The sequence below is a fragment of the Puma concolor genome, chromosome D3 (genome assembly GCF_028749965.1).
Source record: "Puma concolor isolate L17-30 chromosome D3, mPumCon1.1.hap2, whole genome shotgun sequence".
NCBI lineage: Eukaryota > Metazoa > Chordata > Mammalia > Carnivora > Felidae > Puma > Puma concolor.
In genome coordinates this window covers 43,599,727-43,614,197 of record NC_141678.1, presented here as the reverse complement: position 1 = coordinate 43,614,197, position 14,471 = coordinate 43,599,727, and the positions used below count along the sequence as shown (strand labels likewise).

The 14,471-nt window shown below is 42.8% G+C and overlaps 1 protein-coding gene across 1 annotated transcript in view; it reads right to left on the bottom strand.

The window, feature by feature from the left end:
* Nucleotides 1-12,319, bottom strand: part of COLEC12 (collectin subfamily member 12) — a 194,240-nt gene extending 181,921 nt beyond the window's left edge. The window contains exon 1 of the mRNA XM_086682574.1: nucleotides 12,105-12,319. Coding sequence (XP_086538700.1) covers nucleotides 12,105-12,111 — 7 coding nt within the window. The 5' untranslated portion in view covers nucleotides 12,112-12,319. The remainder of the gene's footprint in view (nucleotides 1-12,104) is intronic.
* Nucleotides 12,320-14,471: the final 2,152 nt, after the last annotated feature.

Here is a 14,471-nt window from a genome sequence, read left to right as displayed (position 1 = left end):
ATATCAGACTCTGTACTGACTACACTGAGCCTGATTGGGATTCTCTCTCTCCCCCTCTCGCTCTGCCCCTCCCTGCTCATACGCTCTCTCTCTCTCTCTCTCTAAATAAATAAATGAATAAATAAACATTTTTTTAAAAGTATGATCACAAAAGCAAAAATTTAATAGAAGAGTTGGAAAACACAGCTGAAATATTCCAGAGGTTGGGAAGGAAGGGAAACAAATAAATAGAAAAGAGCAAAGCCAAAAAAAAAAAAAAAAAAAAATCAATTCAGTGGATCCAATATTTAAATTCAAATAGCAAGTGTTTTAGGTAAAAGAACAGGGGTAGACAATTATCAGAGGAAGAACTAAACAAAATTTTTCAGCAGTGAAGGATGAGTCTCCAGAGTGAAAGGGCCAGTTTCTTCCCAGCACAAAGAAAAGAGATCCACTCCAAAGCACATCACTGTAAAATTTCGGAACACTGAGGACAAAAAGAAAATCCTAAAAACTTCCAGACAGGAAAACTTAAAAGCTTACAAAGGAAGGGGAAGGGGAAGGGGAAGGGGAAGTGGAGGAGGAGGGGAAGGAAAGGAAAGGAAAGGAAAGGAAAGGAAAGGAAAGGAAAGGAAAGGAAAGGAAAGGAAAGGAAAGGAAGACCTCACACTCACACTTCTTAATAGCAAAACTAAAAGAAAATAGATCAGTGCCCTCAAAAATTCTAAGGCTAAATTATTTCCTACACAGAAATCTCTCCAGTGAATGAGTAGGTAATACAAAGATGTCTTCAGACCTACACAGTCCCCAAAAATGTACTTCTCATGAACACTTTCTTCGAGACATTTGAGAATGCATTCCACTAAAATAACAAAGCTAGAAAAACACGTGTGTGTGTATCCGTGTGCATGCACACATGCATATACCCTAATCTAACCCTAACCCTGAGTAGGTCAGAAAGCTCCAGGGAAGATTTCTTCAAAAATATGGAAATGAGAGAATATCTACTATAGGTGAACACATGTGTAGAGATTCAGAAAAGTGGAAGAGACTCTGGGGATGAATGATGAGATATATATACACACACACACACACATACACATACACATACACATAGGAAGCTAAGCAAATAAAACAAGAGAATTGTTAATTCCAGAGGAGAAAAGTTATGCATGAAGGAAATATGAGTCAGCTGTGAATAGCATTTATATAAGTATAGTAATATGAACACTGAATGCTGATTTAATCAAGATTATGATGTAACTATTTGGGGATGATGGAGGGCAACAGACGGCATCCATGAGGGTTGTTAGGTGGAAATGAAGGGTGAAAGAACTAAACCTTATCTGCTATAAAGGGGAGTCAATATATATGCCTAAATCTCAATTAGCAATTAGTACTAATTGCTAACTAATTGCTAACTAATTGCTAACTAGTACTGCTGTAGTACTAATAGTAATAAGGAGGAGGAGAAGACCACAAGCATTTCACTTAAAGACAAGGGGTTGTGACAGATCATCCGCATAAAGGACTACCAACAATTCTTTCCATCCCTCCACATGCAAGCCCATTTCCACTCTCTTGAATCTGGGAGAGCCCTGTGACTTGCTTTGGCTGATGGAATTTGCCACAAGTAGCAGTGGGTGACCTCAGGAACTGGGCCCCAGATGCCTTTCAGCTTCTGTTTTCACCCTTTGGTAACTAGCTGCCATGTGAAATGTCCCACGACCGTGCTGGACTGGAGGCCCCCCTGGGAGAGAAGATCTGTAGGAGAGCAAGAGATGACGAAGGGGAAGAAGCCATTCCAGCCACCCTGCTGATGCCCGGCCCTGGGGGTGCGGCTGACCAGCATGGTCAACACCCCAGGAAGCAGAAGCCGAGCCGAACTACAGAATCCTGAACAAATACACAGCTGTTGTTTTACGCTACAGGGTTTGGGGATGGTTTGTTAGGCATCAGAGGATAACCGCAAGAAAAGTAAATGCCAAAAGAAAATGCTAAAAATGTTCTCAAGAGATTCCCTCTGGGGACTGGAAAATGATGATATGAAGGTGGGCCAGCAGGAAACTGCTGTTTTTCATAATAAATCTCATTCATAATAAATATTTTTTGACTCTTCCAACTATACACATCTCTAACTTTGATTTAAAAAAAAAAATAAAGCCAACAAAACAAAGGAATGTGGGTGCAAGATAAAAGTCAGGTAGACAAAAATGAAAGTGCTGATGACCAGAAAAAGGTCCAAAGTCCACCCTGTTCCAAAGAGCCAGTGTGAAGAGTCCAACCTGAAGCAACAGAATAAGAAGTTTGGACTTAGAGCCTTAAATCCCTGGCACAAAGTATGTTCTGACAAACGCCAAACTGAACAGAGCAAGTTCAGACTTCCTTAGGAGCCAGGCTGAAGGACCGTGGACAGAGGCTAGGCTCAGTGATGCTGTCCACATGTGCGTATCCATCGGCTACTCTATGCTGTTTCTACCTCGATGCAGTCCCAGCTCTTGTACAGCCATCACTGTTAGAACAGAACAGCACAGTCCTACCAGCTGTTAGAATGTTTCCATGCTTCCAAACCAGCTGGTGAACATACGCTGCCTGCCGTGAGCATTCCTGCAAGCTGTTCCTGTGGGTTCCCACCACCACTACCTATCACAGCAGGCCTGGGTGGTGAGGAGAGGAAAAAATGCCCCTGCATCCCTGGAGCCAAATACCCAGTGTCATCTGGACCCCTGAGTCTACAGTTGCCCTCCACTGGCCACTGCTGCGTGGAGGCACCTTCATGGCACTGCAGAACTGTGGCCTCCAGAGAATGTCACCTGGGTTACTAAATATTTTGGGCATCTCTTTGGACACCACTGTGCTGTTCTGGGGGACTTTTCTCCTAAAGCCAGGCTGAGCCAGCCAAAGCTTGGGCTCTGGAATTAGAAGACCTGAGTTTGAACACTGGCTCCACCTCGTCTGGCAACATAAACTCAAGGCTGCCTCTCATTCTCCCATAAGATGGGACCAATAATTCCTATCTCACTTATTGTTGGGAGGCAAACAGGAATTGATATGTGGGAAACACCCAACACATACTTAATGCTTAATAAACATGAGGGGTCTTTCTAAGTAAGAGGACAGAGGTGGTAACAGCGGTACTCTGCTTTAAGGACAAAAATAAATATCACAAAACTTGAATGCTCATGAAATACAAGATAGCTTTAGGTTTGGGTAGGGACCACTTATTTTTTTATTTTTTATGTTTGAGAGAGAGGGAGAGAGAAAGAGAGAACACACCTGAGCAGGGGGGATGGGTAGAGGAAGGCAGAGAGAGAAAGAGAAATAGAAAGGGAGAGGATCTCAAGCAGGCTCAGTGAGAAGCCCAACATGGGGCTTGATGTTGGGGCTCAACCTGAGCCAAAATCAAGAGTCAGATGCTAAGCCAACTGAGCCAACCAGGTGCCCCAGGTAGGGACTACTTTAGTGCTCAAGTTTCAAAAGACTCAAAGCTCCAGTCTGAAGTGAGCATTTGGGGGAGATCAACAGCAGGGAAGTTTGACTAGCAAGAGTATTATGTGGGGTGGGTTCAATTTGGACCCTAGCTAACTGGCACTGAAGTATCTATCTGATATTGAAGAAGATTTATCTTAAAAAATTTGGGCTGTAAAAACTGAAGACAGACATTCTTTTTATTTTTGAGAGAGACAGAGTGTGAGCAAGGGAGGGGCAGAGAGAGGGAGACACAGAATCTGAAGCAGGCTCCAGGCTCTGAGCTGTCAGCACAGAGCCTGACTCAGGGCTTGAACTCACTAGCCGTGAGATCAATGACCTGAGCCAAAGTCAGATGGTTAACCAACTGAGCCACCCAGGCGCCCCAAAGGCAGACATTCTTTAACCTTAAGAGCCGTACTAGTACTATCTGCCCTGGCTTCATAGCTTTATAAATATAAAACCTAACATGGCCCTTGTATAGTTTGGTTTGCCCATTGGCATTTCTGGGCCATAGTTGTTAAGTATTCTGCAAGTGAATGAGCTCAGTGCAGTGTAATATAATACTGAGGTTCAGCATAATTTTGATGGGGTAATTAGATCTGCCTTCCAGGCCTCCCCACTACCCTACTCCAAATGGATAAAGGAATTTGTAGCAATTTAAATACTTGTAGATTACTCCAAATATTACAGAAGATTTATTTCAATTATTCAGCTGCTTTCCCAACTTTATGTTTTATAACAAAAGGATCACTTTTTGGTTCAATAGTATAAGTTTGTTGTTTTTTTTTAAGTCAATATTACAGACATAAAATGACCTCAATTTGTGGTACAACTTATGGTTCTGATTCTTATAAAAACAGCAAATACTTGCTTTTAGGGTAAAGAGAGATACCATATTTCATTCCTTTATATTCCTTTATATTCCAACAAATTGAGGTGATTTTTTTTGTTACTTTTACCCCTAAATTGGGAGTGTAGGCTAAACCAGATTTCCCCTGGGAGCCAACTTTAACAACTTAAAAAGTAAGAAACAAATATGACACTCAAAACCTTGATCCCCACATCTACCATTCATGGCTAATTATAGGGCAGAGGACATGCCTCTCTTTGTTTTATGATGGACCTCCTCATCCAATCACATTGTCAGGTTAATAATAAGAAAGTCCAGAGCAGACGAATCACTGCCTCAAATTTTATAAGGGCTCTGAAACGACCTCAAATACATGGGTCATTTGTCAAGGAAAACTAATGCTGTCCAATTCTCTGGAGGCATGCAAAAAATAAGTGGTCTTTGTTAACTAGCCCCCTCCCAAATAATAAATAAACAACTGATACATCTGTTTTGTTTTGAAATCACTTAACTTTCTGTTTAGGTTATCCAGACAATTATGCCAAAGTGATATATTATAATTAATTGCAAATAATGGACCAACATTGAGCTCAGGAGACAAAGTTTGAGAAAACTGTGATCTTCTCTCACCTCCTACAGTGAAATGCCTCACTTCAAGGTTTTGCGGTGCCTGGATGTACCATTTCCCTCTTCAATTACAATTAGAATAATGCAATCTGAAATATGAAATATAATTCAAGGTAATGAATCAGCTTGCATCATCCCTCCAAATGAAATTATCCCTGTTCTCAGCCAGGTTGCCCTCTCCTCCTGTCCTCCAACAACATTTATCTGAACTTCACATAGGCCCCATTTCACCTTTTACCTTAGATTCCAATTGTTTGTGCATAAGCCTTGCTCTGCCCACCAGACTGCAAGCTCTTTGGGGACAGGAGCTGTATAATATACTAAATAATGTAAATAATATACTATATAATGTACTAAATATTTGAATAGATCTCAATCATATACTAAATGAATATTTGAATATATTTGATATAAAGAATATTTGAACATATTTAAGTAATATATTAAATAAAGAGTAAGTGAAAGCTAGTTAAGATTTGGTGGCCCAATCATAAATAATAAAATACAAATATGACAAATCAGTAGGAAATCAACACTACCAGTGAAATAGACATGATCTCATACAGTATATATATATATATATATATATATATATATATATATATATATGCCTCTGTCCTAATGCTTCCTTAGAGACGAATTTGTTTTATGTTTTGATTCTTTGATGTCGTATTTTTACTGGATAAATCTGGACACTGGATTTGAGATACATATCTTTAAAAATAGTATGTCATTATTAGTAGGCATGAACAATAGTGCTCCTGGAAATTGCATGCTCTTAGGCAAATTAAATGTATTTACAAATATTTAATCAATTTTCTACCACTACCACAAATGAGAAAATTGTATGATTTTACTATAGTTTACAAACTCACTATAAACACGGTCCCTGCATTTTCAGTATGGCTGGTTTTTATATAATACAATGATGACGATAACACTAGAGACAACAGCTAAAGATAGACCAATGTGAGCAGTGTTCCTATAGAGAGCACAGCTCCCTCCAGCCTCTGAGGTCAGCTTTAACACATTTGTAATTTGAAAATTACTTTTCTCTCAAAACTGAAATTTTTTCTTCATGGTATATATTGTTTCACTTGATTAACTTAAATGGTTCATAACTGGCAATTCTATTACTGCCTGGAGGAGGCAGCAGGTTAACAATTACACAGTATAACAATAACTAAAATGTCTTGAGTTTTCATTAAGTGCTAGACACTATTCTAAACAATCCATACCAACCTATTTAATCCTCCACACAACGAACAAATAAAAATGGCATTGGGTAGATGCCATTACTATCCCCCACTTGACAGAGAAGGAAACCAGGGGCTATGTTCCTAACCAGGGGAGGTTAGGTAATTTTCATGTGGTTACCAGGTCCTCTGGTTTCAGGGTCCACACCCCTTGCCACCACACTAAAATTATCAGGCTCAACTCCTGGGGTCACTATGTATAATTACATTTTATGAAATGGTTATATTTTAAAGTATGCGTTATCAGGTATAAAGTTGAACTATTTTGCCTGTGAATAATACGTTGTTACATAAATATCGGTTTCTTAACATTTCTAGGTCACAAGGAAGTGACTTAGGCCCAAAGAAGAGCAACTGCTTCCACAAAAGCCAAGCACAAGTCAGGCAGAATGTCAAATATCCAATCTCAGTCTAGTGAATATGACCTCATGTGATACTGAGTTATAGTCCCAAACCATTCATTCAAGAAAACATAAAAGAGTCATATTTAATATATCAAAGTCCAATAAATTCACTTAATTTTTAAAACTTCTCCCATGCTGAAAAACACACTTCCTTTATATTCTAAAGAGTATTAACTGAATATTCATGATAAATTCAGGGATTAGCTCTTTGGCATCTTAATTTGATATCACTTATTTCTGTTTACGCTGGTTTTCACTGCCATATAATTACAAAGGACCCTTAAGCAATCAGCAGGATCTTTTCATGGCACTATATTGGTTTGGGCTCTTCAAATATCACTCACTTAAACAGAAATCAAATCACTGATTGAAAAGTTACCTCCCTCAAGCTTTGTTGCTATGGTTAGAAACAGTGGTGTCAGCAGTAAAGAATGAAATACTTTCTATGAAGAATGTCCCTATTTCCCTATCCGTTGCTCATAATGTTTATTTACTACCGCTACTACTATTTTATTTTTACGTATTTTTCTTATAACTGATCATCTACTGATGGTTACAGTCTGTTCTCGAATATGACACTTCTGACAATGTTCCATTGTTTCATGGCAAATCTGTCAGCAAAACTGTGGTGCAGAGGCTGTTTTCAGAGTTGTTGGATTCAGTGAGCCACTCACATTCAATCAGTCATAGGCAAAACCTCCCAGAAGATAAACTGTACACATGGCAATGACTCTGGAATATGATATATCTTTTACAAGAGCTTCTATCTAAAGAGGCTCTTCTAGTGGCTGGCTGTAGAGCACATCAATTTCTTCAGACCTTTGATGCCAGGTTATTATAGGTCTGAGTCCAGATGGTAGGACTGTATGTGGCTCACTTAGTATCTAGTGGAATGTGACACACAGTAGGTACTTAACAAAGATGGGTTGATTGAGTGGAATATTAGAGTTTGGCTAGGAAGGAGTCTAAGCAAGAGGTGTCATGTGCATTCTGGAGTCAGACTGTCGGAGTTTGAATACCGGTTTTCCCACTGACCAGCTAGGTGTCCTTAGATAAGTAACTGTATCTCTTTGAGCCAAACTTTTCCTATCTGCAAAATGGAGAAAATAAGGACACTCGGCTGGGCAGGTGCTCAATAAGTGTCAGCTATTATTAAAGAGAAAAATAATAAGTGGGCATATTAAGTGGCCATCAGTCATACCTCAGAAGTTGTTAGCAAGCGTACCCCTTGGTACAGATCAACCTCGTCCCTGCCATTTATCTTCCAACATATGACCCTGTTTCCTTCCTCCAGGCCATTGACAGGAACTCTGGAAGCTGAGTGGGAGTGAGCCGGTGCCTTCAGAATGGCAGAAGATGAAAAGGGCAGAAACAGCCTGGTAGAGCTGACCCCATGGTGGGGTTAGATTCTTCACAGATGATTACCTTCCAGACCTAGAATGCTGTCCAGCCCCCACTCCCCCTGACTGCCTGATTCTCTTCACTCAGACTCACCAGCTGAAGCTCCAAAGCACCATGGGTACACACGGCCAGCAAGAAGGCTGTGCTCTACCACCACTCTGGCCTCCTTTCCCAGGACCCCACCCCTTCTTCCCACCATGGGGAGACACGTGTCAGATTTGCCACCTGAGAGATTACTCACATTCCGCGTTTACCTGAGGCAAAATATATTTTTTTTCTATCACAAAACGTAAATGTCTATTTTCCCATCTGAAAACTTACTTTGGCAGCAGCTGCATCAACTGTTTTAAAATACTATTTTAATAAGCGTTAATTCAGAAAATTAGACACCTGGTTTTGCTGTAGCTTGCAAGCTATCATCTGCCAGCTTGTCCCAGTCACACCCTTATCAGTAGATGAACTGCATGGTAAAAAGCAGGGGGGAGGGGACATAGGAGCAATCTTGGGAAACTGCAGAGACCACAGAAAAGATCTATACTTAGCAATAATTAAACCTCAGATTAAGAATGTTAAGCATCCCCAAACTAACGAAAAGTCAAAAGTATAATTAGATTGTAAATTTGCCTTCCAGAGGAAGGTCAGCCCCAATTCCAAATCAGTGAAGGGGAAAAGGCCTCATTTTGTTTCCATTTCCCCTCAGAAAACATGATGCTTTCAATGCAGCTGGCCCTTACACGCTTGTTTACTTATCCCAGTTAAGGACAAGAAATCTTAGAGAGACAGTGGTAAAGCAAGGAGTCCATGAGTCCAGAAAAACAACTGGCAATAGACATATATTGCTTACCAGTGCATTTTTTAAGTATTCTTGCCAACAGTATTTCAGAAATGTTTCTATACAGGCGCACAAAAATAAGCGGCTGAATAGTATGATTTGATGGCACCAACCTCCTTCCTGTGTTAAATCAGAACAGTGGTTTGGACCACTGTGGTCCCAGTTGCTAGTGGCTGTTTTGGGCCATCTCTTAGGCAACAAGTGCTGCTGCATTAAAACTTACCAATATTCCCAACTTTCAGAACTAGAAACGTGATTTAATAATGACACACCTAACTCTGGAGGAGTCAAATTCCTTCAAAAAGAATGTGACTATTTATCCAAAACCATGAGATTTATGGTGTAGCACAGCTAATTGAAAATGAAACTGGAAATAAATTAAAACAACTTCATGTTTTAATAAGTTTGAAAGACTTCGAGTATTGCAGCACAAGGCAAGTAATTTTCTTCTGGAAAAGATATAATGATGTCATTATTTTGGTACTTGGTGATTCCAGAGATCGAGGAAATAAACAGAGACAAGTACTTCCTGAATGAAACAGATAGGTGGCGCTGTGGCTCATGGCAGATGTGGAATTACACTCCAAAAGCCAGGTTTATTACATAGACCCTGTCCCAGGTTGAAACATCAGAATTAGAAAGTCAAATAGGTACCTTATAAAAGCATTGGACTCGTACAGGAGCTAAATTTTTGCTTTAGCAAAAAAAAAAAAAAAGTTCTGTAACTTCTAAGGAGTCTACTAATTTTCTATTTATCTAAAGAATGTTTTAAGTTAATACTTTAAGCATTTGCAAGGTTTGTCATTGACCTGTATCATTTAGGGAAGTTAAAGTCTAATGAAACATTGGCTTTCTTCAGCATAATGAGTTAATAACTACGAGACATAATCACAAACCCAAGGAAAACTTTGGATTGGTTACCTATGGCAAATTGTCAAAATAATTCCACTCGGTAAAGGCAACCTTCCTCCTTGGCTAGAAATACACTCTCTGCTTGGCTTCAGAAGCCTTGTGTCCAATTTCTTGGATCCACCCCCTTCCTGACTGCTGCACCTACTGTGGGTTACTTGGCTACTTAGTTGTCTGAGACTTACCCTTCTTCTAGTCTATACCAGAAGTTATCATACCTGGTGTCCTAGGCCTTTCCAAGGAACACAGGGAAATTGGCAGAGCTTGTCTTTAGTGCTTACCACACTCCTGGACTCCAGTTCTTATAAGTTCTAGACTCAGTTTCCACATCTGTAACGTAGGAGTTAAAATACCTACCTCATACCATTGAGGATTAATTGATAGAGGGCTTGTAGAGGGTGTAGCACAGGGGTTGGCACTTAGTACATACTAAAAAATTATTACCATCCTCTCCTTTCCCCACCTCAGTAACCAGACAAATGAATGTAAGTTATACGGCAATAGTTGGTAAGCAAATCTCTTACAGAATATTTCCTTTGAAAAGAGGCCTTCAAAGCAAGTAGTCTACCCTGGGATTCACCAGTACCTTATACCCCCTCCCCCACTGGGACACAAGGTAAGTGGGGCCTTTAGACAGTGCCTGGATCACAGAGGGTAAGCAATAAGACTTCTCCAGGTGGGTCTGCAAGCTGGTCCAGAATGCAGCGTAAACTTCACAAATGTACATTTAGGACTCTCAGGTGTGTCTTCCCTGGCAGATTTGAATTAACACTTAAAAATACCCAAATTGCAGTAATGGTCATTTACCCAGTCAAAAAGCATAAAATTTTCAGGGTTCAGGAGCCCAGATGGGAGCTGATCTTCCCAAAAGTTCAAAAACTACTGGCCTCAGGGACCAGCACTAAGATTAACTTCTGGCTCATATGAAGGTAACTGAGCCCCAGAGTAACATTTAGCCATGTGAACTCTTTCCTTTCTGGGAGGATCCTTTTAATCAGTGCTAGCCAAGGAAAGTGTGTTTCCTAAAATGTAAATGAGAGAAGACAAACTGAGTGGAAAAACAAGAAACACACACCACTGCGTTTTGAAATTCCCTAGCCAGAAAATTGTACCATATCTTTCGTTTCTCTTCTGGGGAGGGTGACTTTTCACCTGGAGTTCAGTCCCTACCTTTCCTCGAGTCTCCTGACTAGGAAACTAACACCTTGTAAGGACAGCTAATTGGTAGGACGGTATCGCTCCGGATACTTTAGCGAGAACTTCCTTCCAGAGAACGCTAGAGGCAAAAGTTACTTTCCAAGCGTGTGGGGCTTCCCAGACACCTCCCTCGGACCACAGCCCTGGCAAGTCAAAGCGATCGCATCGCGTGGTCTCTGGTGGCTGGAAATTCGGTCACGGCGGTCACATGGCATTTCGCACCCAGCCCCCTCACTCAAGCCCGGCCCGTGTTATCCTAGCACAAAACTAGAAACTCCAGTCTTGTGTAAACACCACGCCAGGCCATCCCGAAATGATTCCCTTTTGATGCCCGTTGCAATTATTTATCCCACATATAAATCAGAATTCTGTTGACCGATCTCACTGTTTCTAATAAATAGAAAGTTGCCCTGCAAAGCCCTCATCCTTGTGATTCCGCTTAAAGGTACGATAACATCTGACACTCCCCTAAAACGGCCTGCAGAGGACACCGCCCAGGAGACGATCAACGGAATGATTTGTGTCACCTCTGAGCACACGTGGGCACACCAACTGCACAGGCGGGCACATGGAAGGGACGCGGAACCGAGAGCAGTTATTTTCCAATCGGTGGGTCTGATGGAGAAAGATGCCAAACGCATTTTCCGAGCCAGCTGAACTCCGCGGGCACCTAATCATTGCCAGATGTGGGGAGGGCGCACCGAGAACATCCCCGAGTCCCGAAGGAAACACCCGGCTGGCAGCACGTCGACTTCTCGGATGGGGAAACTGAACCAGCCGAGCGGAGAGGACCCCCAAACACAGTGTGGAGCGCCTCAGAGCGGAAAACGGACTGGGAGGAATGAGGATGCTTCCACTCTCCTCGGCATGTTTTTTCAATTAAAAAGTTAGGAACTGGAATCTGTAAACAACGACTTAGGGCTTCAAACTACTTCGCAGAGAGACACGATGGGGAGAGGAATACTTGTACGCCCCCAAACCCGAACCCCTGGGTCCCCTGCCGTGCGGAACTGCGGGACGGAGGAGCGCCCCACGCGTGCACGCACGATCCCCGCGCCGCATCTCCTTCGACCCTCCGCCCAGAGAAAGTTCGCGCAGCTTGCACCTCCGCCCCCTCCCGCGCGTCCCGAAGCCCGCCCTGCGGGCCGGGAGCCCAGCGCAGCCCGCCGCCGCCCTACCTTTCATGGTGACCGAGGAGACGCACCGCCAGCCAGGGAGCTCCGCGCAGCCGAGGAAGTTCGCACTAAACAGCGGGTCACTGCGCGTCCATGGCAGCCGCGCCGCGCGTCGGCCGTCTGCGCTCCAACCCTTCCTCGCCGCCACCCGCCCGCGTTCCCCGCTCGGCGCTCTGTGCCGCGGGGCTGCCGCGCGCGCCGCTCACCCCGGGCGGGAGGCGCCGCTCCCGCCAGCGCCCCTCCCCCTGGCCCGCCGGGGCGCGCGGGCCGCCGCGCCCACGCCCCCTCGCGCCCTCCCGCGCCCGCCCCGCCCTCCGGCCCGTGCTCTCCCCTGCCCAGTCGCTTTCTCGCCCGGCCTCTCCCCCGCGCGGTGTCTCGCCCTGGGTCTCCCTTTTCTCGTCGCACCAGCGGCAGAACGATGTCGGAAGAAGGCGTCTTCCAGTCGGTCAAATGCTCACCCATGGTGTGCGCGAAAAGTGCCGCTGCTGGGCTTGTTTCTAGACCCCCAAACTACCTAGAGAGTGGGGTGAGAGAGTTGGGGAGCGGTAGTGTCACCGGGGTGGCGGAGTAAGCATGTCCCTTCCCCAAAAGTCTCTGGGGCATCCAGGATTAGATCAAACCGAGATGAGAACGTCTTCGGGGTTCCAAGTTTCCAGGTGCGCTTGTGGACACCCGAAGGAAGAACGGGCACAGGCGACCGCGCTGTCACCCCCGGAGAGCTGTCGCTAAATCCGAAGTCACAATTAGATGCTCTCCCTTCAGAACTCCGAGCAGGATTACAACTTTGGACCTTCAAGAACACAAAGACACAGACCAAAAAATCCTCTCCGCTCCCCTTGGTTTAGAAAAAGTCACCATTCTACCCACCTCCCCTGAATTGATAAGGTTGAGGGATGCTGGGCTACTGAGTGGCTTCTTCGTAAGTTCCCTCCATTGTGGCCCGTCATGTTGTCCCAATGTGGGTTCCACCCCCCCCCCCCCTTTAGAACCTCCTAAGCAGACCCATTCGTTGCTTTATTGCTTTAAAAGTTTCAGTGGCGAGTGGATCTGTGGGGAGGGAGGTGCAGAGAGACTTCTTCAACAAGGATGGAATGAAAAATCACCATGCACTTAGTAACACAGCAAAAGGAATACAATTCTGCCTGGGCGGTGGTTACAGCTTTTCAGATTTCCTCTCCTGAGGATTTGGTAACGCGGTGTAAACAACCCACTGATTCATTCTAAACAGAGAATTCTGCTCTAGAAAAAGGTAGTGCCCAGAAATGAATACATTCTAAAATATTTTAGCCTCTCCATTCCAGAGTCCTTCTTTTGTCAACACCAGCGGGGAAACTTGTACATGACTAGCAAAGAAAAAGGTAAAAAACAACACTTTTTATTTCACTTCAGGAGTTGATCAAACGTTATGGTCCCTGGGGACTTGCTCCAGGTCTCACCAATGTTACCTGCCTTGTCTTGCTGGGCAAGTGAGGGTGGCCAAAGGAAACCCAGATTATGGATTCTCAGCCCAGAACTTACTAACCAATGTTGGAATAGAGGAAATCCATCAGTTTCTTTGTGTAATAATTTCCCCAGCTGAAAAATGGAGAGGATTCTGGCTCCAATATTTCAGTTAAAAAATTATTTTAAAAACATAAATTATAGCTATGACACCAAAAACAGTAAAAGAAAACATAGATAAATCGGATTTCATTAAAATTCAAAACTTGTGCATCAAAGGACACAGTGTGAAAAGGCCACCCATGGAATGAGAGAAAATATTTGTAAATCATATATTTTGTAAGGGACTAATATCCAGAATATATAAACAATGCCTACAACTCAACAGCCACAAAAAACAACCCAGTTCAAAAGTGGGCAAAGGACTCAAACTGACATTCTCCAAACATTTACAAATGGCCAATAAACATATGGAAAGATGTTTAACATCTTTAATCATTAGGGAAATGCAAATCAACACCACAATGAGATACCATTTCTTATCCATTAGGATGACTATTATAAAAAATAAAAATGCTTTTAAAAAAGCAGAAAACAACAAGTGTTGGCAAGGATGTGAAGAAATTAGAACCTTATGCATTGCTGGTAAGAATGTAAAATGATGCAACCACTGTGGAAAACAACATGGCTTGTTCAAAACAATGAAACAGAATTATCATATTATCTAACAGTACTACTTCTGGATATATGCCCCCAAAGAATTGGAAACAGGGACTCGAATAGATATTTGTATACCCATGTTCACAGCAGCCTTATTCACAATCGCCAAAAGGTAGAAGCAATCAAAGTGCCATCAATAGATGAATGGATAAATAAAATGTGGTATATATTAACAATGGAATATTACTCGGCCCTGAAAAGGAAGGAAAT